Source organism: Leuresthes tenuis, unplaced genomic scaffold (assembly GCF_036924035.1).
Source record: "Leuresthes tenuis unplaced genomic scaffold, fLeuTen1.0.hap1 SCAF_20, whole genome shotgun sequence".
In the NCBI taxonomy this organism is placed as follows: domain Eukaryota; kingdom Metazoa; phylum Chordata; class Actinopteri; order Atheriniformes; family Atherinopsidae; genus Leuresthes; species Leuresthes tenuis.
The window spans coordinates 3,505,203-3,532,629 of NW_027325374.1; the positions used below are offsets into that span (position 1 = coordinate 3,505,203).

A 27,427-nucleotide genomic window follows, 5' to 3' on the forward strand; every position below is an offset into this window, starting at 1 on the left:
GGCAGCAAAAAGGCAGCATTAAGGCAGCAAAAAGGCAGCAAAAAGGCAGCAAAAAGGCAGCATTAAGGCAGCAAAAAGGCAGCATTAAGGCAGCAAAAAGGTAGCAAAAAGACAGCAAAAAGACAGCAAAAAGGCAGCAAAAAGGCAGCATAAAGGCAGCAAAAAGGCAGCAAAAAGGCAGCATTAAGGCAGCAAAAAGGCAGCATTAAGGCAGCAAAGAGGCAGCAAAGAGGCTGTAAAAAGGCAGCATAAAGGCAGCAAAAAGGCAGCAAATAGGCAGCATTAAGGCAGCATTAAGGCAGCAAAAAGGTAGCAAAAAGGTAGCAAAAAGACAGCAAAAAGACAGCAAAAAGGCAGCAAAAAGGCAGCAAAAAGGCAGCATAAAGGCAGCAAAAAGGCAGCATTAAGGCAGCAAAAAGGCAGCAAAAAGGCAGCATTAAGGCAGCAAAGAGGCAGCATAAAGGCAGCAAAAAGGCAGCAAATAGGCAGCATTAAGGCAGCAAAAAGGCAGCAAACACAGGCTTCGGCCATTTAACCAGGCCTCAGTTTGGTGTGTGGGGAGACGCTTCGTGGCTGCAGGTCTTGTTTTGCAGCCTGTTTTTGGTAATTCAGGTTCAGATTAGTTGTTGGTTCGCTGCCACGAGTCTATTTTGAGCACGGAAAATACATCCCACCCATGGCATTGTTCTTCTGCTGTTGTTTTGTTCACAAACGCCCTTTTTTTTGACTGGCAGCTTTGTGAATGATCTGAATTCTCATGGAGACGTTAAGTCAGTGAATGTCTTCATTAGAGCTGCAGCAAATCAGCATTTTAACACCAAGCTGTGGGCAATTTTCTGCAAAACCTGCCAGATTTATCAGCATTATGATAAAAAGTTATTTAGCTCGCGTTGCCTCAGGCTCGAAGGAGAAGAATCCGAATGTCTTTGCAGTTTAACCTGCAAACAGATATTATTCTACTGCTATTTTAATTGCTGTTAAAGTTGAATAAAACAGGAAAAAGACCACAGGTCACAGGCTATTTATAATCAAATTTTTATTAGTTTATCAGAAACCTTTTATTTTGTTTTATTATAGGTTATAATTTAAATAAATCTAATCTTTTAACTGACAGATGAATAAAAACAGAGTTTGATTTGCTGTCAAAGACCAAATTAAATCATCTCATTTACACTTTCTGCATCTTCTTTCTCGTGTTCTGGAAACAATTTCCACCAAATGAGAGCGTGTTTTGCTGCAGATTGAAACAATATCTTTAATTTGACATTTTCTGTGTATTTTGGACTAGACATGAGGAATGGAAATGTTTTTTTTAAGGTTTTTAAGTAGAAGCTAGTTTCCAGAAAGAAGGCCGTGACGATACATCTGTGCCTGCATCCACTGATATGAAACCTGTTTTTCTTGCAGATAACAATAAGAAAAAGCTTCTCGGTGTAATTTAGGAATGGTTCCAGAACCTGGTCTGTCCCAGTTTTAACTCGGTTGTTCACGATCCTCTCAGTGCTGGTTGTTTGTTTCAGAGTTTGTTTCTGCTCAGTTAGTTGGAAGCACATTTCTGCTCTCTAATCTTTCGCGTATTCCCTCTTATGAGCTGGTTTGCATGTAAACATTCTTGATACTGTGATTGTAAAATGTAGACAGCGTTGTTTGCTTTAGATTAGGGCTGTCAAACAGGTTAAAATCGTGATTAATCGCATTTTTTCATAGTTAACTCGCGATTAATCTATATTAAAAACATAGAGTTAGAATCAAATAAACACAAAGAAAAATGTCTTTTATCTTTTATTTCTTCTTTCAAATAAAAAAAAGTGCTTTGTAGACCCACTCGACATGTCTATTTAAAAAACACGGCACATAAAATGCCACAATAATGTGGTCTTAAAGCTGAAGACGTAGCAGCCAACAAACAGAACGGGGCCTTTAACAGGACAGTTAAATGAATGACAAACTGCAGTCATTAGACTCATCAGATTCTGAACTCTTAGTGGCTTTTCTCCTACTTATTGAACTAATTGCTCAGGCCGCGATTAATCGCGATCAAAAAAATTAACTCATTAAATTAACTCATGCAATTAATTTTAATTAATCGCATCTCGATTAACTCGTTAGCTATGACAGCCCTGCTTTCTGCTGTAAATGAGCTTTTTGAGCTCGTTAAATATCCAGTGAAGTTCTAGACATGAAGATGTGGAATTGGCATGTATTGCTTTAAAAAATCTTATTTGGAAAGCTCTTGGTGAAGCAAAATGGCTGTTGTGAGTCCTGTGTGCGTTTTTTTAGGTTAAAATATAAGTTTATCCTTCAAGACGTAGTGGCAAGAAATGTCAAAGACAAAGAGAGTCACCAGCCTCAGAAATTACAAGCTAACAGCAGCTAATTCGAGCCCAGAGGTCAAAAAGCTGCTAAAAAACACTTGTGAGGAAAAGCAACACACTGAAAAACACAAAGAATGGACATCAGACCAGTGGAAAACTGTGCTTTGGGCTCTACATGCCTGGTTCCCACCATGAAGCGCGGAGGAGGCGGTGTGATGGTGTGGGGGTGCTTAGCTGTTAACACTGTAGGGGATTTATTCAAAATTTCAGGAGCACTGAACCAGCATCTTCCACAGCATCCTGCAGCGACCATCATTTATTTTTCAACGGGACAATGACCCCAAACGCACCTCCAGGCTGTGTAAGAGCTGTCTGACCCGGGAGGAGACTGATGGAGTGCTGCGTCACCTGCCCTGGCCTCCAGTCACCTGCCCTGGCCTCCGGTCACCTGCCCTGGCCTCCGGTCACATGACCTGGACTCCGGTCACCTGCCCTGGCCTCCGGTCACCTGCCCTGGCCTCCGGTCACATGCCCTGGCCTCCGGTCACCTGCCCTGGCCTCCAGTCACCTGCCCTGGCCTCCAGTCACCTGCCCTGGCCTCCAGTCACATGCCCTGGCCTCCGGTCACCTGCCCTGGCCTCCGGTCACCTGCCCTGGCCTCCGGTCACCTGCCCTGGCCTCCGGTCACATGACCTGGACTCCGGTCACCTGCCCTGGCCTCCGGTCACCTGCCCTGGCCTCCGGTCACCTGCCCTGGCCTCCAGTCACATGCCCTGGCCTCCGGTCACCTGCCCTGGCCTCCAGTCACCTGCCCTGGCCTCCAGTCACATGCCCTGGCCTCCAGTCACATGCCCTGGCCTCCGGTCACCTGCCCTGGCCTCCGGTCACCTGCCCTGGCCTCCGGTCACCTGCCCTGGCCTCCAGTCACCGGCCCTGGCCTCCAGTCACCTGCCCTGGCCTCCAGTCACCTGCCCTGGCCTCCGGTCACCTGCCCTGGCCTCCGGTCACCGGCCCTGGCCTCCGGTCACCTGCCCTGGCCTCCAGTCACCGGCCCTGGCCTCCAGTCACCGGCCCTGGCCTCCAGTCACCTGCCCTGGCCTCCAGTCACCGGCCCTGGCCTCCAGTCACCTGCCCTGGCCTCCGGTCACCGGCCCTGGCCTCCGGTCACCTGCCCTGGCCTCCGGTCACCTGCCCTGGCCTCCGGTCACCTGCCCTGGCCTCCGGTCACCTGCCCTGGCCTCCGGTCACCTGCCCTGGCCTCCGGTCACCTGCCCTGGCCTCCAGTCACCGGCCCTGGCCTCCAGTCACCTGCCCTGGCCTCCGGTCACCTGCCCTGGCCTCCGGTCACCTGCCCTGGACTCCGGTCACCTGCCCTGGCCTCCGGTCACCGGCCCTGGCCTCCGGTCACCTGCCCTGGCCTCCGGTCACCTGCCCTGGCCTCCGGTCACCTGCCCTGGCCTCCGGTCACCTGCCCTGGCCTCCGGTCACCTGCCCTGGCCTCCGGTCACCTGCCCTGGCCTCCGGTCACCTGACCTAAACCCAATGAGACGGACCGCAGAGTCAGCATCTCTGGGAACTCCTTCAGGACTGTTGGAAAACCACTTCAGGACCTCATGAAGCTCATCGAGAGAATGCCAAGAGTGAACAAAGCAAAGAGTGAAACGTATTCAGAGCTATTTCACCCTTTTTTATTCACTGCATAATTCCATATGAGCTCATTCACACTTTCGATGCCTTCAGTGAGAATTTAACATGTAAATCGGCATGAAAATAAAGAAAAAACAAGCTTTTGTCCAAACTTTTCACCCTTTATTTGGTTGGAGGTGGTTTTTCCCTCTTTAAAAGCTTTTTTTCCCCCATTCATAAAACAGGGATAAGGAATAAGTGAACGCTGCTTTTAACGTGTTTAGTTTTTACTTCCAAACATGAAATCACTTTATTCTGCAGTAAAACCTCAACATAAATCACCAAAAACAGGAATAATCCATCATTTTAATGTCTTTAATAAGATTCAGCTGATAAAGGGTGCTCCTAGGCTCTCTTATGATGTAATTAATCCATTTTAATAGTGAATTTGTGACCAGAGTTTCTGCCACGTTCAATAAATCCGTGTTCCCTCGGCTTCTGAACATTTTGTGCAAACATCCGGTATGTTTCTGTCGTACCTATTGAGTTTCACGGGTGTCACATATACCTGAATTAGCCTTTTGTACTTGGTTAATATGAGATGTGTATTAATGGATTTAGAGGGAGCTTTGGCGCCGGCTACTTTCCAAACAGCGTCTCAGGTGTCAAAGTTCAGTTTATGTTTTCTGAAGATGTCGGAGTACGGTAAAAGCTGCAGATATTTCAGGAAATGTTAAACCTCAAAGCGTTTAAAGGACGACATGTTCAAGGACAGAAACAATGCCTTTGTTTTGATCCTCCGGAGCCGTTCGTGCTGTTAAATCAGGACACGCCCGCTGCAGAGGAGCACTCTCAGAGAAAAGTCAGCTGTAGTTTTCACCTGGAGCTCAGAACAGCAGCTCCAACAGGCAGGAGGGTCTTTGCTTCGAGGCCTAACAACTTAAAACCCCTCGTTCCCCCCCAGGTAACATGATGGAGGTGGAAGGTCCCTGGGCAGAAGTGTTTGATGGCTCAGAGAGGAAGGAGGCGTCCTCGGGAGAGGAGGCGTTGTTGGGGAGCTCCACTCTGACCCTGGCTCCTCTGGCGGATGATTCGCCGTCCATCCGCCGCTCCCAGCCCATCCTGATCACCTCAAACAGGTACGACAACACTCAGACGGGTTACTCATCGTGGCGGATTCATTCTGAGAGTGGCTATGAGTCATGAGACTGGAGGAGGAGAAGGATGTTGACTCGAGTCGGTGACTAAACGGCAGGCCAGAAGTCCCGATGCTCGCGGCCTTAAAGGCTCTGGGAGCTGTCGGTGGGTAGGTTTGCTTAGTGTGAGCCTCGAGTTGACAGAGACATGGAGGCAAAGCTTTGTTTTCTTGTCATTACTTAACGGTATTAAGGCTATAATTACACATTACCTAACAACTCGTGACTTTCTTCCTGAGAGCAGCTCGGTCGAGTGAAGCAACTCCAGGAAGCTTTTAATGTTGTGAAACTTGTTCAAGTTGAAGCTTAAAGTGTTGAATGTAATGAATGTTTTTTATGTCTTTAAATGGACCAAAACTAATGCTAACTCTGAGCTTCAAACCCCGCTGGTTCCTCCTTTGCTCCCAATGAGTCCACGGATCATTCTTACCATCATTCTTACCTGTAAAAGCTAGTTTTAGTGCTTCTTTTGGTCGGTAAACGCCTCAGATGAACCCATTGTACCTCAAACAGTCGACGGACACAGTTGGAGGTCGGGGTGGGCGATATGACGATATAAATCGTGAAGGATTGCAATGTGAAGACGATTCGTAACGATCTGATCTGTTTTTATATTTCGTGAGGTAAAGTAGGTGCTGTTATCTTTCAGAGCAGTGACATGACTTCAGTTTGATAATTAAATAGGGTTTAAATTACATAGATATTGCTCTAAAAAGCCCTTCTCCAGGTTAACTTAGGGTTGGGCGATATAAATCGTGAAGGATTGCAACGTGAAGACGATCCGTAACGATCTGTCAAACTGCAGAGATGAGGTGATAACAGTTTCTCTGGTGTTGTTGTGCAGTTAAACCCTCATAGTTTTAAGACTGACAGTTAAATAAGCAGATTTACAGCTGCTTGCATCCATGACGGCTCATATTTTCCCTCACAAGAGCCATTTTGTTGGGGGCATTTTGCCCCTGGTACTGTCTCACAAGGCAAATTGGTTCTGGGTGAGTAATAAGAAGCTTGGATTAGGTAGACCAGGGCCTCACACCGGAGAAGTTAAAGCTTAAAGTGTTGAATGTAATGAATGTTTTTTATGTCTTTAAATAGACCAAAACTTCTGCTAACTCTGAGCTTCAAACCCGGCTGGTTCCCGATGAGTCCACGGATCATTTTTACCATCATTCTTACCTGTAAAAGCTAGTTTTAGTGCTTCTTTTGGTCGGTAAACGCCTCAGATGAACCCATTGTACCTCAAACAGTCAACGGACACAGTTGGAGGTCGGGGTGGGCGATGTGACGATATTAAATCGTGAAGGATTTAACGATCTGTAACCATCTGTCAAGTAGTTCAAGTTGATGAAAAAGTTGGATGTTTTTATATTTCGTGAGGTAAAGTAGGTGCTGTTATCTTTCAGAGCAGTGAAATGACTTCAGTTTGATAATTAAATAGGGTTTAAATTACATAGATATTGCTCTAAAAAGCCCTTCTCCAGGTTAACTTAGAGGTGGACGATATAAATCGTGAAGGATTGCAACGTGAAGACGATCCGTAACGATCTGTCAAACTGCAGAGATGAGGCGATAACAGTTTCTCTGGTGTTGTTGTGCAGTTAAACCCTCATAGTTATAAGACTGACAGTTAAATAAGCAGATTTACAGCTGCTTGCATCCATGACGGCTCATATTTTCCCTCACAAGAGCCATTTTGTTGGGGGCATTTTGCCCCTGGTACTGTCTCACAAGGCAAATTGGTTCTGGGTGAGTAATAAGAAGCTTGGATCAGGTAGACCAGGGCCTCACACCGGAGCCAGGCCCAGCGGAGAGGCTTGGTGGTCGGACCGGAAAGAACACGAAAAGCAGCTGGAGCTGGAGATCGTGGCGGTCTGATCTGGCTGGAAAGTCACTTCCCTGGTGGGGAAGCAGCCTGAGCTCGTGCAGGAGGTTGAGAGTTGCCCGGTTAGATGGAGTTGGGCTCATTTCGACGCACAGCAGAGGTTCTGGAGCCAGTCTCCTCCAGTGGGGCTGGACTTTATTCCACCCTGCAGTTTCCCTGGTTCAGAGGTTGGAGTTTATCCTCGGTGGCCAGTAGGGGGTGTGGGGGGGGTTGAGTTCAGAGTACGAAACCTTCTTAGAGTTTCTGGGTGGGCTGCTGGAAGGTACGGCGCCTGGGAACTCAGTCCATCCATCCATCCACCCGTCCATCCATCCATCCATCCACCCACCAGTCCATCCATCCATCCACCCACCAGTCCATCCATCCATCCACCCACCAGTCCACCCATCCATCCACCCGTCCATCCATCCATCCACCCACCCACCAGTCCATCCATCCACCTGTCCATCCATCGATCCATCGATCCATCCATCCATCCATCCACCAGTCCATCCATCCACCCACCAGTCCATCCATCCATCCACCCGTCCACCCATCCATCCACCCGTCCATCCATCCATCCATCCACCCACCAGTCCACCCATCCATCCACCCACCAGTCCATCCATCCACCCACCAGTCCACCCATCCATCCACCCGTCCATCCATCCATCCATCCACCCACCAGTCCACCCATCCATCCACCCACCAGTCCATCCATCCACCTGTCCATCCATCCATCCATCCATCCATCCATCCATCCATCCACCAGTCCATCCATCCATCCACCCACCAGTCCACCCATCCATCCACCCGTCCATCCATCCATCCACCCACCCACCAGTCCATCCATCCATCCACCCACCAGTCCATCCATCCACCTGTCCATCCATCGATCCATCCATCCATCCATCCATCCATCCACCCACCAGTCCATCCGTCCATCCATCCATCCATCCACCCACCAGTCCATCCATCCATCCATCCACCCACCAGTCCATCCATCCATCCATCCATCCATCCATCCACCAGTCCATCCATCCATCCACCCACCAATCCATCCATCCATCCATCCATCCACCCACCAGTCCATCCATCCATCCATCCATCCACCCACCAGTCCATCCATCCACCCACCAGTCCATCCATCCATCCACCCACCCACCAGTCCATCCATCCATCCACCCACCAGTCCATCCATCCATCGATCCATCCATCCATCCATCCACCCACCAGTCCATCCATCCATCCATCCATCCATCCATCCATCCATCCATCCACCCACCAGTCCATCCATCCATCCACCCACCAGTCCATCCATCCATCGATCCATCCATCCATCCATCCACCCACCAGTCCATCCATCCATCGATCCATCCATCCATCCATCCACCCACCAGTCCATCCATCCATCCACCCACCAGTCCATCCATCCATCCACCAGTCCATCCATCCATCCATCCACCCACCAGTCCATCCGTCCATCCATCCATCCGTCCATCCATCCATCCGTCCATCCATCCATCCGTCCATCCATCCATCCGTCCATCCATCCATCCGTCCATCCATCCATCCGTCCATCCATCCATCCACCAGTCCATCCATCCATCCACCCACCAGTCCATCCATCCATCCATCCACCCACCAGTCCATCCATCCATCCACCCACCAGTCCATCCATCCATCCACCCACCAGTCCATCCATCCATCCACCCGTCCATCCATCCATCCATCCATCCATCCATCCACCCACCAGTCCATCCATCCATCCACCCACCAGTCCATCCGTCCATCCATCCATCCGTCCATCCATCCATCCATCCACCCACCAGTCCATCCATCCATCCATCCATCCATCCATCCACCAGTCCATCCATCCATCCACCCACCAGTCCATCCACCCATCATCCATCCACCCACCAGTCCACCCATCCACCCATCATCCATCACAGGGCCAACACAGAGACAGACAACATACACACTCACTTCGAGGGCCAACACAGAACCACCATTGAACCCAACATGCATGTTTTTAGTCTGGAGGAAGCTGAGCATGCACTGGGAGAACTGAGATTTGAACCAGCAACCTTCTTACTGTTCTAACCAATGCAGCCACAGAGATACCAGTTAGTTATTTATCCCTTCCCATTCAACCCAAATGCTTCATATCCCAGAGTTAGTCAGAGTCGGACATTAATTCCCTGAAAATATCAGGTTTGTTGTGTCCACTTCGTCTCAGCTGGTGCGATCAAGATTGTTTGCTTTGAACATCTCTTGTAATTCAGAAAAATCAACTGTCTCCACTTCTTGGAGCTTGTGGAAATACGTCATGTTCTCCACTAAGAAGATAACAACTTTTAATCCACAAACTATTTGCTTTGGATCATTTAGGCAGAGAAACAACAAAGAATTCCTCGTTTGTTTCCTACAAACTTGGCGAATGACGCTGAATCAGGACAACCTTTTATTTCTTTCCTTTCCAAACTTTTTCCACCCAGCTGCTGGTGAACATCTGTCCCCGTTGTCCAGCTTTACTTTCAGTCTGTCAGTCTGAAAGCTTTATAATTCAGAAGGGAATCTGGCCTCTAACCCAGCATTAGGCTGGCGTACTTTTGCACATTCAAGGCCGGATGGTCGAAAGTTAACGCATTTAGAGAGTGTTACCCTCTCTTATCCCTTTCTGCACTTCACCGCTCTTCTCTGAGACTGTTTTTCACAACTTCTCACAGCTATCTCATTGATTTCTCTGACTTTTTCCAGGACGAAGGGCAGCGGGTCGTTCTCGTCGTGCTCTGTTCCCGCCATACCGAACCCCTTTCCAGAGCTGTGCAGCCCTGCCAAGTCTCCGGTGCTCCTCAGCTCCCTTCCACCACAGTCTAGTGAAAAACATGTAAGTCTTGGTGGCGAGCAGCTGCTCCTGCGTCTGAACACGTTTTGATGAATTCTCACTCGAGTGTTGCAGTCGAAACGGTGTCAAATCCACAGTAAAAAGTTCAGTAAGTGAATCGGAGACATTGAACAGGTGCCAGGGTGATAGTAGCCTTTTTTTTTTTACTTCCTGCTGAAAGATTCAATCAGATTGTGAAGGACTGGAAGCCAACACACGAGGAAAGTGTGGGAAGTGTTCAGTTTTTGCAGCAATGCAGCCAAATTTACGCGGATCCAGCTCTGAAAATCGAGCCTGCAGATGCATTTTGTTCCTGTTTGAGGTTGTTTTTAAAGGCTGGGTGCCAAAGACAAGTCAGAGGGCTGAAGTAACACCTTGTTAGTTTCGGTCTTTCTGTGGGATTATTGTCAGTGAGAAAGATGTCGGCTAACACCAGGCTGATCCTTTAAGGGGTGTGTGTTTGGACTGAGGTTTAGCAGCTACTGTGTGAATCCCATCCCACCTGCTCGGCTCTGCAGGGTCAGACAGGTGCCATCAGCAAGTGGATCTTCTGGATGTGTTTGGGCTTGTTTGGCAGCAGCGCAGGTGAAGGCTGTTGGTAGCTGTGACTGACGGCAGGGTTGTGTTGTCATGTCTCATTTTGAAACGCTGCCAGAGTCAACATGTCTGTAATTACATCTGCATGTCAGCCTGCTGCTCTGGCCTCGGGCTGCGTTGTGAATAACGAGTAAAGGTGAACGGGCCAAGACGCAATTTGTATCACAGTATCGGCGTCACCTTTTCTCGTCCCTGAGCGCGTTGCACGGATCCCTTATTAGCTGTTTCCGTTTATTTTTGTATATTTTTGACGTTGTTAGCAGAGATGTCAAGTCAAGATCATGCCGAGGACTCGGATTGCTCAGCGTGGGCAAGTTTCTTAGGCATGAGGGAGAAAATGGGCATGAAAAGCAAAGATGATGAATAAATATGAAGCACTGAAGCTGACTATATGAGTTCAGTAACAGTTAAACTTCCAACTTCCACATTTTGAAGCCTTTTATTTGAACAATTTGATGGAAACTAACGAGGAAAGTTCCCCAGTTTTCCAAAACTTTTTGAAGGAAGGGTGGAAACAGGTTTAGTTTTCTTTGTCTTCTGCCTAAAACCGTTTAATTATCCTCTGTTCCAGCCGTGCAGGACGACCTGGGGTCAGATGCACGATGCAGCTTTTCTCCCACGCAGACTGGTATTTATGAAGGAGGAATGTGCACGTCTCACGCATTCTTCAGCCCATGTGTACACTTGTTTTGTAACCTGGAAACGGGAAGGAAGAAGTGACATAATTCAGCTCGAAAAGGAGAATATAACTGAGTTTATATCCTCGTTTTCATGGTTTATTTTAATTTAAATGCGCTTCTTTGAACAACTGCAGCCGAGTTCTTTAGTGAGACTCATCAGTGAAATAGCACCAGTGCAGCCGGGGAAAAGGGAAAGAGCTGCAGACTGCGTGAGAAACCAGCTCCATGCTTCCACGCTTCAGTCCAGACTATAACTGCTGAAACAGCCACATGACGACACACCTGGCGAACCGAGGAGAACGGAGGGAAGTCGCCTCCCTCTTCATGAATCTGACCCGTTCTTCTTATTCTTTGGTTTTTGTCGAGCATCTTTGGCTCGCAGGCTGCATGTTCCTGTGTGCGGTATCAAAGGATGCGCTCCACTTAAGGCTGAAGACACCCAGCCTCGTTGATTCCAGCTGATCCTGTTACTTTACCGCTCGGTACTGAAGACGCCAGAACACCTGCCCAGAGAGACGCTCCTTTGAGTCTTTTATGACTCTGCAGAGTTGCTGTGTGGGACGGCCTTTTTATCCCTGCCGTCACAAATCGAGATGATGTCTGAAAAGCTAAAAGTGCAGAACAGACAGATTTCTAAGAGTTGGCTGATATCAAAAAGCAGGGGGAGGCTCGGGTGTTTGATGTTAAATAAATGCAATTTCAGCGCTGTGTTTTAGTTTGATGGAAAGATTCTGATTTATCCAAACTGATCCCTACGCTGTAGGGCTGGGCCTGGACTGTCAGAGAGGAGGATGTTGGACAGCAACAGACTCGTTCCACCACAGGAAACCATTTCTTCCTGAAGATATCAAGCTTTACACCCCCCCCTGACCATTAACTGTGCAGTAATGAGCTCATAAGTTATTATGGACACCCACATAAGAGTATTTCTCTTCTTAATTCAATTAATGTTGCTTTTATATCTCTAATGCACGGTAGAGGTAACATCCATCTATTTTCTGTACCCGCTTATTCCAGCTTAGGGTCGCGGGGGGGGGGGGGCTGTAGCCTATCCCAGCTGTCATTGGGCGAAAGGTGGGGTAACACCCTGGGCGGGTCGCCAGTCCATCACGGGGCCACACAGAGACAAACAACCCTCCAAACTCACTCCAAACTCACCCCTCGGACAATGTTTTTGGGTGTGGGAGGAAGCCGCAGTTCCCGGAGAGGACCCTTGTTGGGGGGGGGGGGCATGCATATGAGTAGTTTATCAGACATGTGTGAGGTGTGTCCTGCTCCTGCATAGTTTAAGTTCTTCATCCATCAAAACAATCGGCTCATTCGTGAGATTTATGCTGTGACCTTTGACCTTTCCGCCTTTTTAAAGTTTTTTTTTTTTACATTTTAAAAAGCTTTAAAATGACTTGATTTGTTGCACCGTGACTGAGTGTAAATGCGTGGTTGGTGACCTCACATAGCAGAGTAAGCACAGCTGTTCAGCGGGTGCCGGAGGGCTCCCTTTGATTCACGGCCCGGGCCCTCTGCTGTGTGTCATCTCCCCATAAAAGCCATAATTCACAAGAATGAGCTGAATGTTTCCATGTTTAAACGGCGTGAACTATGTAGAAGGCTTTCAAAAAACATAGAAAATACGTGTCATTGTCAATGAAAGTCACTGCCATGCATGGAGCAGCACATCCAGTCGTGTTACTGCCACTAAAAGTGGCTAAAAGTGGCCTTTGCTGGTGTTAAAAAGCTAATTCTGAGCTTTCATTCACTCCGCTGTGTCAGGAACAGCATCTTCTACCTGAAGAACCTTCTGCTCCTGAGTTCTGAGCAGAGCAGCGACTGAATCTGATGAACTTAACTGTCTCAGTGCCCCTGCAGACTCTGATCTTCTTTCCTTCACAAATCAACCTGCAACGAATCAGATTTATCTGGCAAATGGAAGCTTGTGGCCTCATCATTCAGAGGTCCCACAGCAGAGCAGAACTTCATGGCTGCAGCTTTTGTACCCTTTTTTAAATGAGAAGGTTTTCACGGTTCGACCTCTGACCTCTGACCTCAGAGCCAGGCCCCCGCACCGTGCAGCAGTGTTGGGCCTCGCTGCTGCTGTTGGTGCTGCATCCGGTGGAAGAAAAGAAGCTGATTAACGTGGAAAAACACCTGAACAACAGTCTGTGCTTGGCGGTTTCTAATCTCTGCCGTTGTCCTGGGCACAGCTCTGACAAAGTGAGGTGAGTCAGCGTGGTCTGAGAATGTTCCTCACCCATAATCCTCTCTGGGCGATGCGTAGCTCTTATTCCTCCTGACACTCGCCCAACCAGTCGGGACTCACTGACAGACCGCTGCAGGTTCCCGGTCGGGCAGGTTTGTCGTCTTTCGCTCTGATGCAGACATCGTGTCAGACAAACATCCTGACCGTTGAATAACCTGCACTCGGTTCACCCTCCTGCACAAGCATGGCTGCTTCTCCAGTCTGTGCCCAAACAGTTTCGTGTTTCTTTGAAACGTTCCAGCCTTCTCTTTTAGGTTTTATGGCCTGTTGACAGAGATGAACTATCTGTTAAGTGTACCGTGGGGGTGGAATGTAACCGACTGCCTTCACGTTCAATTTACTTTCATTTCACGCCACTTATTTTCTGGGAGGACCCACAGATGCAGTCGACCTCGCTACAGATTCACCTTAAAACCTCCAGCCGCTGGAGTCCACCTCAGTCTGCCTTAAGTCCACAAACGGGCCGGTTCCTGGTCTGGTTCTGCTCCGTAGAGAGAGAAATCTGTAAATCCTCTTCTGTCTTTCTGTGAGGAGCATCGTTTTTGTACAGTTTCGGGATTTTCTCGCAGTCTTTGTCCATCTTTGCTCCTAAAAGCTTTGAGTGGATTCTGATTTTGTACTAAATGACTTTATTGATCTAAAAATCTTTGGTCAAAGTTTGGTCTGTTTGTTTTTCTCGTTGGTGTAAGATTAAGATTAAGACTTTATTGTCATGTAGATACATGCATCCATCATCTGGGGGTCGGGGGCAGCAGCTTGAACAGAGAAACCCAGACGTCTCTGTCCCCGGCCACTTCCTCCAGCTCTTCCAGGGGGACCCCGAGGCGTTCCCAGGCCAGCAGAGAGACATATTCTGGGTCTCCCCCGGGGTCTTCCCCAGTGGGACGGGCCCAGAACACCTCCCCAGGGAGGCGTCCAGGGGGCATCCTAACCAGATGCCCGAGCCAGGTCTCCTCTCGATGTGGAGGAGCAGCGGCTCTACTCCGAGCCCCTCCCAGATGACCGAGCTCCTCCCCCTTTCTCTAACCGGGGGCTCACGACGCTCACAACCCGCCGCTTGTACTTCTTCTGCCGCCGGAAGCTGCCAAAGGGGCGGGGCTTATATGTATAGCAACTAGCATATATATATAATAATCCATCCATGCATCGGTTCCCTCTTTCACCATGGATCGTACTCTGGGCAGCCTTCTTTGTGTTTCTTTGTGTTTGCGCTCTGCCGTTTTCTGCCGTTTTCCGCCTTTTTCCCGCCTTCGGTATCCAGATCGGCCCTAATTGGCTGTCGTCGCGTAGCGTCACTGTTCATTTACATAAAGTTGAGCCTTTCTCAACTCTTGAAGCTCACAACGCCGGCCGCTCATCGACGCCAGCTTACATTGAAAATGAACGGCAGCTTGCCGCTCACGCCTCTTCTGGTGTGAGCCCCCGGTTAGGGGGGAGCCCAGATAGGAGGAAGCCCATTTCGGCCGCTTGTATCCGCGATCTCGTTCTTTCGGTCTCTACCCACAGCTCCTGACCATCGGTGAGGATAGAGACGTAGATTGGCCGGTAAATCGAGAGCTTCACCTTCTGGCTCGGCTCCTTCTTCACCACGACGGGCCGATGCAGAGTGACTGCCACCCCCCCAGCTGTCAGTTCACCAATCGTTTTTTGAGCAGTGAGAGTGGGAATCAAACCGAATCTTGGAAGATACTCCAGCAGCGCATCTGCAGCACAGATGGATGAAAATGACTTTTAAGGTTGTTCAGTTATTAGGAATCAGTGAAATAAGTGAATATTATGCTGTTTTAGAGCTGTAGTTTGACTTTTGGGTTTGGATGTTTGTCCCATCAGGGCTTTAAGGAAAGGAAGTGCAGCAGATGCTGGACAGTAAACCCTGGATCCTGCTCCGGAACAATGACATGATGCAGAGTTTCAGGCACTTTGCTGATATCAGATCAGTGTTTGCTGGGTTTAAGCCTCCATCTCTCGTTGATTTGTTTGTTTGTTTTAGAAATACAGACGTCGTGAAACTTGGTGGAGAGTTTGAACGCAGGCGATGGGGTCAAAATGTTGGGATAAAACTGTGAAAAGCAGCTCTGGGTGTTCCAGCTCAAGCTCAGCAGCCTGTCTGTGAGGAGTGAAACTGCATCATCAGCTCAGAATCTGTTGGAGGATTTTTGGCCTCCAAGTAACTTGGAAGTTGAACAGGCTCAGACTTGCTAACAGCATGTTCTGCCTCCTCAAGAATACCAACTTCTGCCCTCTGACAGGCTATTTTAAGCTGTTTTAACAAGTCCGCCCAGCCCTGCTCGTTGATTGGCTCTTTTCTGTTCCTTAGCTTTGTTGTATTTGCCTGAATTGGTGTTTTTGGGCTCGTTTCACCCATGAATCACCCTCTAGCTCATAAGAAAAACACTACATGGACAAGTTTAAGTTAAAAGCTTGATTTCAATCACAGGAAATGAGTGTTTTGTCACCAAGTAAAGGATGTGAATGTTTCCTCAGCTGATAAAGGTGAACGGAGAAGACAGCCACAGCAGGTCGGTGTGGGTTTCCCGCCGAGCAACGGCCCGGGAGGTGTGTCACATGTTGGTCCAGACGGCTCACTGCAGCGATCAGGAAAACTGGGCTCTCCTTGAGCACCATCCCGCGCTGGGCCTGGGTAAAACCGTGCAGCCCAATGAACCAGAATCGCATATGAAGGTAAAATAAGCTGCTTTTAACACCTTTATCCTGCCTCCTCAGAGAGATGTCTGGAGGATCACGAGGTTGTGCTGGACGTTCAGGCCACCTGGTCCCTAAAGGGCGACACGAGACTCGTCTTCTGCAAAAACTATGCCAAGTATGAGTTCTTCAGGAAGCCAGTGGTACGCAGACTCATGCACCTGAAACAATGCAGTCCATAAAACACTCATTAAACCCCCAAGCTGCAGGATCGTGGAGGATTTTCAGTTTTTATGACACGGGCTGGTTCAGGCGAGGCCTGACGTCACCAGGGTTCCTAATCCTGAGTGATTGGCAGGTTGCGTGCTGCTGCAGACACGCTGACTTAATGCCTCAGATACTTCATTATGTCGGCTGCGGTCCGCCGCCTGCTCTTTAAGCGATAGTTCACACTTGAAACTGGTTTTGAAGGAACCGCCCACATGCCCTGCTGCTGTTTCTGTAAAAGTGTGCCCACACTGCCTCCAGAAGGCCCAGAAATGCCTCTGATCATGGATCAGATGAGTAAAAACATGCTTAATGTGTCATTTTTATCAGAAAAACGGGAAAGACGCGACAACTTTTAGCTGTTTTAAATACAATTTTTCTGAAAATCCATCAACTGTCGGAGTAATTTGTTGGGATTTTATTGAAGTTTTAAAGCTGAAATGTCCATAATGTATGTATTTATTTCTAAAATAAGCCCACTTCCATCAATCTGAACCCTCAGCATTTAAACTCTTTTACATCCATTTTCATCAGTATAAATGAGCAGTGAGTTTGGTGCCTTCAGGGGAGTGACAGAAAGTATGGAAAAGACAGAATTACTGTCTCCCACCAGCTTTTATTTTCTTTGTCTGTTCATCACCCATTTACTAAAGTTTTGGACTAAATCAGTTACAGTTTGTATCTAAAACTGATGAATATTCAGCTTATTTGCTTGAAAAATGTGTTAAATCTATAAATCTATGTCGAAATCATGTAGAAATCTATATATCTATCTGTATAAATGCATGTCTTTAATGATAATTTCTACCGTAGCGATGTAATTTCCCACGCTGGAGTAATGACTTGAACTGAACTGAAAGCATAAATCAATCAGAATCTTTGCTGATTGAATGTTTTTGATGGAGGATTAAAGTTTAGTTTACATTACCAGAGATTACAATAAAAAAGAAACACATTTAATCTGTTCACGTTAGCATTAACAAGCAAATAAGATGCGGCCAATCAAATATCAGGCTTCAGCAGCTCTCACATTACAGCCTGCTCTGTCCTGTAGGCAGATTAGTAGGTTACCCATTAACAAGTTGAACCAACAAACCCTCCTTACCGAGTACATTTCCTCATACTTTGACTTTGCTTTAATAACACGAAACATTTGAAACTCAACCGTTGCTAATCAGCTGATTCAGTAGGAATTTGTTGAAAATTAGCAGATTATTACAGCAGGATATGATTTCTGTCACAATAATTCTAAATAGTGACCAGAAAATGTTGCTATGATTGATTTTTATAGTTCCTTTTAGTCTCTGCTGGTTATCAACCCTCCATCCACTCTTTGGAAGGTGTAACAATTAAACACATGTCGAGTTAGATTCTCTGTGGTCTTAAAAGAATGTAAAAAATCTGCATGTAAGCACAAATGGAACAGAAACAGATGACTCCCTCTGCGGATGTTTGGAAATCTGACACCTGTCGGGTCACTTTGCATGACTCTCAAGGCCTCTCTGAACATTTTAGTCATAATTTTTACCTTCATTACATCTGAAATGATGGAGAATTAATCCTAAAAGTTGTTTCAGCACCTGGAACTCAATTATTCTCAAACTTTTATCTAAAATACCCACATTTGTTTAGTACAAATATGCACAAACCTTGTGTTTTAATGTCAAATATATGGTGTTCCTTTGTTACAACCCACCCTACTACTGGGGAAAGCTGTAACACTTAGAGAAATGAAGCAAAGACAGAGGCCACACCGTAGAATAGGGTTGAAAAATAGATAGAATAAAAGTCCATAAGTCAAACACTCATCACATCAGCAGACACACCTCTCTTTATTTTCCACTGCCTAGGTATGCTTAAAATGAATAAAATCAAGAAATATTGTCAGTTTTCTGTTTTTAAAAAAAAGAAAGAAAGAAAAGGCTAAAATAGCTATAGCTAACTGTAGTAGCATAGCGGTTTGAAATTAGCAGGAAACATGCATCACATTGATTCTGCCCAACCTTCTGTTTAAATTAATGTAAGTATTACACATATTATCTCAAAATTTGTTTTTACTGAATAAAATCAAGAAATATTTTCAGTTTTTCTGTTTAAAAAAAAAAAAAAAAAAAAAAGGGTAACTAGCTAAAATAGCTATAGCTAACTGTATTAGCATAGCGGTTTGAAATAAGCAGGGGAAACATGCATCACATTGATTCTGCCCAACCAACTACAGTTTAAATTACTGTAAGTATTACACATATTATCTCAAAATTAGTTTTTACTGAATAAAATCAAGAAATATTGTCAGTTTTCTGTTTTTAAAAAAATAGCTAAAATAGCTATAGCTAACTGTATTAGCATAGTGGTTTGAAATTAGCAGGGGAAACATGCATCACATTGATTCTGCCCAACTACAGTTTAAATTACTGTAAGTATTACACAGAGTTTGGTGTTGCTTTCTTATCTCAAAATTTGTTTTTACTGAATAAAATCAAGAAATATTGTCACTTTTCTGTTTATAAAAAAAAAAAAGGCTAACTAGCTAAAATAGCTATAGCTAACTGTATTAGCATAGTAGTTTGAAATGACGTGTAAGAACCCATGAGTCGGATGAAACGATCATCTGACTCATGATAATCGTGGCTGAGCAGTTTGATGTGGTGATGGCAGCAGAAACTCAGTCTTTCGTTTCATAAACTACTTTAGTTTCGTGATTGTCCCGTTTTTTTTCCTCTCGCAGCTTTTCTTCCCCGAGTGCATGATCTCCGACAGCGCTGACGTCAGCAAGGGGATGACGTCATCGGAGCTCATTCAGGTGATCGAGAAGCTGATTTACGAGCATCAACGCACAAGAAAAGCCTTTTTAAAATGTATTTTAAGGCGTCCAACAGCAACATTTCTGCTACCAAGTAGATTCAAGGAGATATTTCACAGAACCAAGTCTCATTGTTTCAGAATGAATCCAAAACACATAGAAATGCAACACATCCTCACATTTCAAAGGCTTAAAAAGTAGCCATCATTAAAATAATTTAGTGTTTATCTGCAGCAAAGCACCGGCTGATTGAACGTGTTCCGACGCCATAACTGTGACGAAAAGTGTCGATTTACAATTTAGTAAAATGAGTTTAAACTGTCCAGTTGTGAAGTAAAGCAGCGGATTATTTCAGTGACAAAGGAGTGAACCCCGTTTGCTCTGCAGAACCTGCTGAGATCGGGCACCTGTCCTGAGATCCAGGGCTTCTTACATCTGAAAGAACCCAGTCGAAAATCCTGGAAGAAGGTCTACTTCTTCCTCCGACGCTCCGGCCTCTACAGCTCCACCAAAGGCTCGTCCAAGGTCAGCTAGTCCGGTTTCTTTTCAATCCGTCTCACAGAACCTCCCAGTTTGCCTTCAACCTGTTTGTATCTTGTGTTTTGGGACCAGGAGCCTCGGCACCTGCAGTGCGTGGCGGATTTGGAGGATTTGAACCTCTACACTGTGGTGAACAGCCGTAAACTGTATGGAGCGCCGACAGACTTCACGTTCTGCATCAAGGTAAGCAAGAATGCTCCCAGAACAGTAGGTTTCTGCACCCATTTACCAAAGTCTCTGTGGTTTGGTGGCCTGTCAGAACTCCGGTATTTTTAAACCTTATTTCTGGCATGAAATACGTTCATCTACCCACTGAGAACAGTTTGGTGAAAGTCGGCGTCCTTCTGAAGATATTTAGATAACTGGAGATCCATATAACGGAGTGAACGGGGCTTAGAGGATGCAGCCTCTAAATAAGGCATTATCTGTCTTTATTTCACCAATACTTTAAGAAGAATGAATGAAACTGTGCTGCAGGGGGCCGTGTGGATGAAGTGGTCCCAGTAGAGTGCCTGTGTAGAAATCCCTCCGTTAGCTCTCCTATAGCTGCAAGTAGCCACATAACAGCAGCTATGAGCTAACAGAGCTATAGCACACGTTCATTCATTCATTCTTCTTAAAGTATTGGTGAAATAAAGACAGATAATGCCTTATTTAGAGGCTCTAAGCCCCGTTCACTCAGTTATATGGATCTTGAGGAATCTAAATATCCGGAGTTCCCCTTTAATTAAAACCTTGGTCCTACAATTAGCTACAATTAGCAGCCTTGGCCTCCTTTAATCAGCTCTTAAAGCGAGAGAAAGCTACAGGAAGGTGACAGTTTTTTCCTTCAGCCTCCGAAATAACAGGTAACAGGATCAACTTCCAGCCCCAAAGACAAAGAAAACGGTTTCTCTTGTGCACAGAGAGGAGAAAAGAACTGCTTTGCAGCTGCTGAAGGCAAAAGTGAAAGATCCTCGGACAGATTTAGCAGGCTGCATCTCCCCGGATATTCCCAGAGATGAAAGTAAACCCTGAAGAAGAGCTCGAAACATGTTCCTCTCGTTGAGTTTCCCACCTTGGAGTTTGTCTCCAGTCATCCAGACGACTTCTTCTGCTGAACTACTTTAGTTTGTTCGCTTTAAACCCGCCAAAGGAAACATGTCTGATGCACACTGTACACATTTGTTTTTACAGTTTTTTAAAGGTTTCTGAGTGAATGGAAACCAAGAACCGAGCAAGAGAAAACAAAAAGTTAGTTTCCTTTAGATTTTGAACAGATACCATCATAAATATCTGAAGAAAAACAACAACTTTTACTTCATGAGGTGCTCCCAAATACAGATTTAGTTTGATTAATTTAGCTGTTTCCTCTCTGTAAAAGATGAAATATAACAAAGATCCAGCATGAAACTCGCATAAATCCCAAGTTTGAAGGTAAAAGAAATGAAGATGAGGGCTTTTAAGCTGATTTAATGACTGTTCCTGGAATTGAATGCATCATTTACACCATTTATCACCAGATAACCACCAGTCAAACGCCTTTATTCCTTTTAGCCCAGAGTTAAGAGTGAGTGTACCACCTGAATGGAAACCAAGAACCGAGCAAGAGAAAACAAAAAGTTAATCCCAGTTTAGTTTCCTTTAGATTTTGAACAGAAACCATCATAAATATCTGAAGAAAAACAACTTTTACTTCATGAGGTGCTCACAAATACAGATTTAGTTTGATTTTCATACATTTTTATGTGAATTTAGCTGTTTCCTCTCTGTAAAAGATGAAATATAACAAAGATCCAGCATGAAACTCGCATAAATCCCAAGTTTGAAGGTAAAAGAAATGAAGATGAGGGCTTTTAAGCTGATTTAATGACGGTTATCTGGTGATAAATGGTGTAAATGATGCATTCAAAACCGCCTCCGTATGACCAGGAACAACCAGTCAAACGCCTTTATTCCTTTTAGCCCAGAGTTAAGGTGTGAGCTGTATTTATGTATTTGTGTGTTTGCACAGCCTTCCAGGAATCCCATCCGTGTTCAGGACCTGAAGCTTCTGTGTGCTGAGAACGAACAGACGCGCACCTGTTGGACGTCTGCTTTCAGATTGTTCAAGGTATTTGGTGTATGAGCTGCTCTGTGTCACGTAAAGCTGTGACTCTGCATCTTAGTCATAGTTTTGTTGACATTTGTGTGTGTGCTCAGTATGGGAAGCAGCTTCAGTACAACTACCAGCTGTCCAAGTCGACTCCACGAAGCCTGGAGGGCTCCAACCTCTCAGATGGCAAAGTGAGCTCATCAGACACCATGCAGCAAAGGGATTTCACATGTATTCATGCTGTTTGCTTCAACTGTGCGTGTGCTGGTGTGTGCAGTGTAAGTCGGAGGCCAGCCTGGTGGCCATGGACTTCTCCGGAAAAGCTGGAGGACGGGTCATCAAGAATCCGATGGAGGCCCAGTGTGCAGAGAGGGAGGAGGGACAGGCCTGGAGGGTGAGTTCAGTTTATCTTTATATCAGAATATGGGACTTTTATGATGCAATTTTGACAGTTAATCTGTTTGAAATGAATAACTGAAATGAGTTAAAGAGACGACACCCCTCCAGACACATCATTTGTTCCCATTTCTTTAGTTGCATCTATGGAAAACAGCAAAGATAACACAGTTTCCTTATATTTTCCTTCCAAGCAGCCAGATGTTCCTGTAATCCCTTAAAGTGGTCTGGAGCAATAGTTCTTCAGGCTTTCTGAAGGTCTTTCAAACTTTTTTTTGGACATCGGCTGCTTTTTCACTCATTTTCAGTCCTTAAGCCACTTAACTCTGACCTATGAACCACTAAAGCATAAAAAAGGCTCCTAACTCAAGGGATGAACCAGTGTTGTGTCGACACAGAACAGACAACTTAGCAAAGAAGCCATTTTAAACTGGATCTTTAGGCACTTTGTCACAAAGACACATCATTTGTTCCCATTTCTTTAGCTGCATCTATGAAAAACAGCAAAGAAAACACAGTTTGACAGACAGAAAATAGGATTTCTGCAGCAACAAGGTGATTCCCAAAGAGCTATTAGCTGAAAACTTGGCACATCTCAGCATGGTGTGCAGTGTGTCCTTAAAACATTTGAGGAAACTGGACAAGTGGAGGACAAAAGAAGAAGTGTCAGGCCTAAAAAACTATCTACAGCAGATGAACAGGATCTGAAAGTGATGTCCTTAAGAAAGAGGAAAAAATCCAGCTGTGACCTGACAGGACCTGAGAGATGCATCTGGACCTTCAGCTGATCCATCTACTGTTGGCCCAAGCCTCATCAGAAATGGTCTCCATGGAAGGGTGGCTGTCAAGAAGCCGTTCTTAAGGAAGGGAAACAGGGAGAAAAGGCTGAGCTGTGCCAAATGACACAAGAAGTGGACTGAAAATCAGTGGCAACAGGTCTTATGGAGGGATGAATCCTCCCCAGAGCCCGGACCTCAACATTATTGAAGCAGTGTGGGATCATCTGACAGAGAACGGAACAAAAGGCAGCCCACATCCAAAGAAGAGCTTTGGGATGTCCTTCAAGAAGCCTGGAGAACTATTCCTGAAGACTCCTTAAAGAAATGACAGAAAGCTGGTCTCAGAGGGTTCAGGCTGTGTTGGAGAATAAAGGAGCTCAGACCAGATATTCACTTTAAAGCTGCTCAGAACTGATAAAAACTCTGTTTTTAACCTCATAAACTGTGTTTAGATTAATGTTCGGACACATTCTCAGTAAATCACTGCAGCTGTTTCCTGTTTTCCTGGTAATATAGACATAAACGAGGGGCCGCAGTCACAGATCGAACTCTGTGAGACCCACTGAGACGATGTGATTGGCTGATTTTAGCTCATGTGAAGTTGGGTGATGAGCAACATGCAGCAGTTCGGTCTCTCTGTTGGTTTATATCCTTGTTTCAGGCTGTTGTTCTTCTTGGTATCTTATTCACAATAGTTGACTCTGTGCTTTCTTCAGATGGTGTAACACAAGGTGTGAAAACCTGCTCTCTGCTAACTGATATCTTCTGTTTCCTTGCCTTCTCCAACAGAGGAGAGAGGCCCTGAGGTGCAGTCTGCCCAACCTGAACTCCGCTGCCAGACCATCCTGTAAGTCCACACGGAGGGAGACGGGGGTCCTAATCCTGGGCTGTCTTTGTAAAACCAAAACTATCCTTTTTTTGTTTGTTTGTAGCCATCCACAAGACCCAGCCGTGGTTTCATGGTGGTGTGTCCAGAAAAGAGGCCGAGAGGCTGATCGAGAAGCAGGGGCTGGTGGACGGGTGAGTGGACGACATTTCACTCTATTAGTCTCATATTTACTGTTTTTTATGGGTTTATTTATTGGGAAATTGATGGGAAAAGCTCTTCAAAGTAATAAATTGTAATAATTATTACATATTATATAATGTTATTACATTTAAAGTAATAACTCTCAGGGCAGAACATGCAGAAACAGCGTGACACGGCATCCTTCAGAGCAGTGGTTCCCGACCAGTCTGGCTCCAGGACCCACCATCATTTGTTATAGACCCAGGAACATTTATAGCATCTCAAATGTCTTTAATGAAAACAGTGTGTCAATAGACACAAAATTCAAGTTGAACGATAAACAAAAGCAAACAAAAGAATGTGACGGTAGAGAGGAAAAATTGTCTTTAACACTCAAATGGCTGCTTTTTAATTCAAAATCAAAAACTGCGCCGAGGTTGTCCTCAATATAATAAAATCCATGTTTTATGCAGTCAGTGTCGTTCCTGCGTTTAGCCCTGATCACTCCCATAAGAAAACAAACCTTTTGGCTTTTCTTCTATCTAAGAAATGGCCGGAATTGATTAGCACCACAGGGCAGCGTCGCCACCTACTGGTTAGGAGTGTGAATTGCATGCATTCTGAGCCCTTCAAAATTAAATTCACCATTTATTTTTATTTTTCTGAACTTTTTTTTTCCAGCCAGAGTCTGGCGACCCATTGAAAACGGGTCCGAGACCCAAAAGTCAGTGAGAGGCTCAGATGTTTTACTCCAGTCCATGTATATATTTTATATATTAGATTGTTTGTACCCGTTTCTGCAGGATGTTCCTGATCCGCGACAGCCAGCAGCACGAGCAGTGCTTCGTCCTGTCCATGTGCTTCCAGCTGAAGACCAAACACTACCTGGTGATCCCAGTGAGTCCCCTTTGTTCTCTCTAACAGCCTCCATCTGTCTTTAAAAAGAAACCCAGCTGACTGCAGCTGTCCTCGTCTCCGCAGTGCGAGAAGGGAGGCAGGAAGTACTTCACCATAGACGACGGCGACACCCTGTTCATAGACCTGCTGCAGCTGGTGGAGTTTCACCAGATCAACAAAGGCATCCTGCCCGTGTGCCTGAAGCACCCCTGCGTCTGCGTGGCGCTGTGACCCCGGGCCGCCTCCACCCTGCTGACCGCATGGCGTTGCCCTGATGTCTGTGAGCTGAAGAAGAGCAGCGCTGCGATGGAGCAGTTAGGGTTTAAGATGGGAGGCGTGAGCCAGAGACGGAGCATTTCACCGGCCCCTCCTCTCTTTAGTAGCTTTAATAATATTCCACCACATGTGAGGCTGTTTTTTACTCTTAATTAATGAGCTGCAGTCCCCTTGGAGACGAGTTAATTAGCCAAGTTGGACAGGCTTTTAGCGCTTTGGGCATGTTTGGGTGAAAGACGGCGGTTAACTTTACTTTGATTCGGCGCCACGCTGCAGCCGTTGAGCCTCACGAGACGAACAGCAGCAGAACCTCAGTGAAGAAGTGACTGCCTGCGGCCACCAGAGGGCGCTCTGACTCTGGGTCTCTGCTCAGAAACGCATGGATTGACCCCAGGTTGCAATCATGTAGCATGTAAATTTTCTCTGATGCTTTGTACATAATTTTCTTACTTGCACCTCATGTTTTAAATGCAGCCAGCCTTAATTCATGCAACATTAAGAACTGATTCACTGCTATATTTGCACAGATTCTGGTGAACTCTGTTTAAAGCTGCAGCATTTTGTTGTTTTTTTGCGTCTAACATAACCCGGTTCTATGAGAGTGCATTTAAAGGAATGTTTTCTGTGCAAATTTCAATGATCCCAACTTTAACTTGTCAGAAAAACCATAAAATGTGGCTAAAGTAGAAATGTTGAGGGTTCAGGGTGTGCAGCTCTTCAAAAACCTTCCGAGAAACTGGAAATTATTGTTAAATATCCATCTGTAAATGAGCTCATCTCCACTTTCTTGTGTTTGGTGCATGTTTGCTTTTTATCAGTAAGGTCTGTAGCTTACATGTTTGCAGATGTTTTTTAAGGGTTTTGTCAGTTTTATTAAAATGTGCCTTTTTCAGACCTGGTTTACACTGAATAAATGATTTCATATCAAACACAGATTCACTCTAATGTCCACTGGTTCTTTACTTTAAGGTCAGTGAGAGGCTCAGATGTTTTACTGCATTTCACATGTTTATCCTGTTAGGACAGAACGTTTTCTGTGTTTTAGAAAAGCAAAAATGAGAAGAAAAAGACATAAAAACTGAGTAACTGTGTAAATAAAACTGTTGATGACCATTGCTCAGATATATTAGCTGATCTTTATGGGGGTCTGGCCCCTTATGTTGGGAACAATCGCATTAAACTATCCAGGATCTCTATAAAAGCAGGAGTTCTGTCAGTTTTCAGGTGTGTTTTAACACGATGCCAAGGAGGAAAGACACCAGCAATGATCTCAGAGAAGCAGCTGCTGCTGCCCATCAGTCTGGGAAGGGTTATAAGGCCATTTCCAAACTATCTGGAGTCCATCATTCTACAGAGAGAAAGATTATTCACAAGTGGAAAACATTCAGGACAGCTGTCAATCTTCCCAGGAGTGGACGTCCCAGCAAGTTCACCCCAAGGTGAAAAAGCCCAGAGCTACATCTCAGACTCTACAGGCCTCAGTTAGCATGTTAAAGGTTAAAGGTCACCCCAAGGTGAAAAAGCCCAGAGCTACATCTCAGACTCTACAGGCCTCAGTTAGCATGTTAAAGGTTAAAGGTCACCCCAAGGTGAAAAAGCCCAGAGCTACATCTCAGACTCTACAGGCCTCAGTTAGCATGTTAAAGGTTAAAGGTCACCCCAAGGTGAAAAAGCCCAGAGCTACATCTCAGACTCTACAGGCCTCAGTTAGCATGCTAAAGGTTAAAGGTCACCCCAATGTGAAAAAGCCCAGAGCTACATCTCAGACTCTCCAGGCCTCAGTTAGCATGTTAAAGGTTAAAGGTCATGGCAGCACAGTTAGAAAAAGACTGAACAAGGATGGCTTGTTTGGAAGGGCTGCAAGAGAAAGCCTCTTCTCTCTAAAAAGAACATGGCAGCACAGCTTCAGCTGATCATTATTTTGGCTTACAGATGTTTTAAAAGTTCAAAAGTTTAGGGTACAACTTAATAACTGTGTCAAAAATAATGAAAATTGTTTCAAGTTTCACTCCTCTTCAACCGAACTCTGCCGCAGTTCGGGGGAAACCTTTTCTGCCGCAGTTCGGGGGAAACCTTTTCTGCCGCAGTTCGGGGGAAACATTTTCTGCCGCAGTTTGGGGGAAACCTTTTCTGCCGCAGTTTGGGGGAAACCTTTTCTGCCGCAGTTCGGGGGAAACCTTTTCTGCCGCAGTTTGGGGGAAACCTTTTCTGCCGCAGTTCGGGGGAAACCTTTCTGCCGCAGTTTGGGGGAAACCTTTTCTGCCGCAGTTCGGGGGAAACCTTTTCTGCGCAGTTCGGGGGAAACCTTTTCTGCCGCAGTTCGGGGG

At 45.8% G+C, this 27,427-nt stretch overlaps 1 protein-coding gene across 1 annotated transcript in view; it reads left to right on the top strand.

The window, feature by feature from the left end:
- The window catches only part of grb7 (growth factor receptor bound protein 7), a 28,625-nt gene extending 2,590 nt beyond the window's left edge, over window positions 1–26,035 (top strand). Inside the window, exons 2-15 of the mRNA XM_072374161.1 lie at window positions 4,906–5,080; window positions 9,759–9,888; window positions 15,904–16,060; window positions 16,144–16,265; window positions 19,055–19,129; window positions 19,517–19,654; window positions 19,742–19,852; window positions 21,663–21,761; window positions 21,851–21,934; window positions 22,021–22,137; window positions 23,708–23,765; window positions 23,851–23,938; window positions 24,731–24,824; window positions 24,909–26,035. Coding sequence (XP_072230262.1) covers window positions 4,911–5,080; window positions 9,759–9,888; window positions 15,904–16,060; window positions 16,144–16,265; window positions 19,055–19,129; window positions 19,517–19,654; window positions 19,742–19,852; window positions 21,663–21,761; window positions 21,851–21,934; window positions 22,021–22,137; window positions 23,708–23,765; window positions 23,851–23,938; window positions 24,731–24,824; window positions 24,909–25,055 — 1,590 coding nt within the window. The 5' untranslated portion in view covers window positions 4,906–4,910 and the 3' untranslated portion in view covers window positions 25,056–26,035. The remainder of the gene's footprint in view (window positions 1–4,905; window positions 5,081–9,758; window positions 9,889–15,903; window positions 16,061–16,143; window positions 16,266–19,054; window positions 19,130–19,516; window positions 19,655–19,741; window positions 19,853–21,662; window positions 21,762–21,850; window positions 21,935–22,020; window positions 22,138–23,707; window positions 23,766–23,850; window positions 23,939–24,730; window positions 24,825–24,908) is intronic.
- The last annotated feature ends 1,392 nt before the right edge of the window (window positions 26,036–27,427 follow it).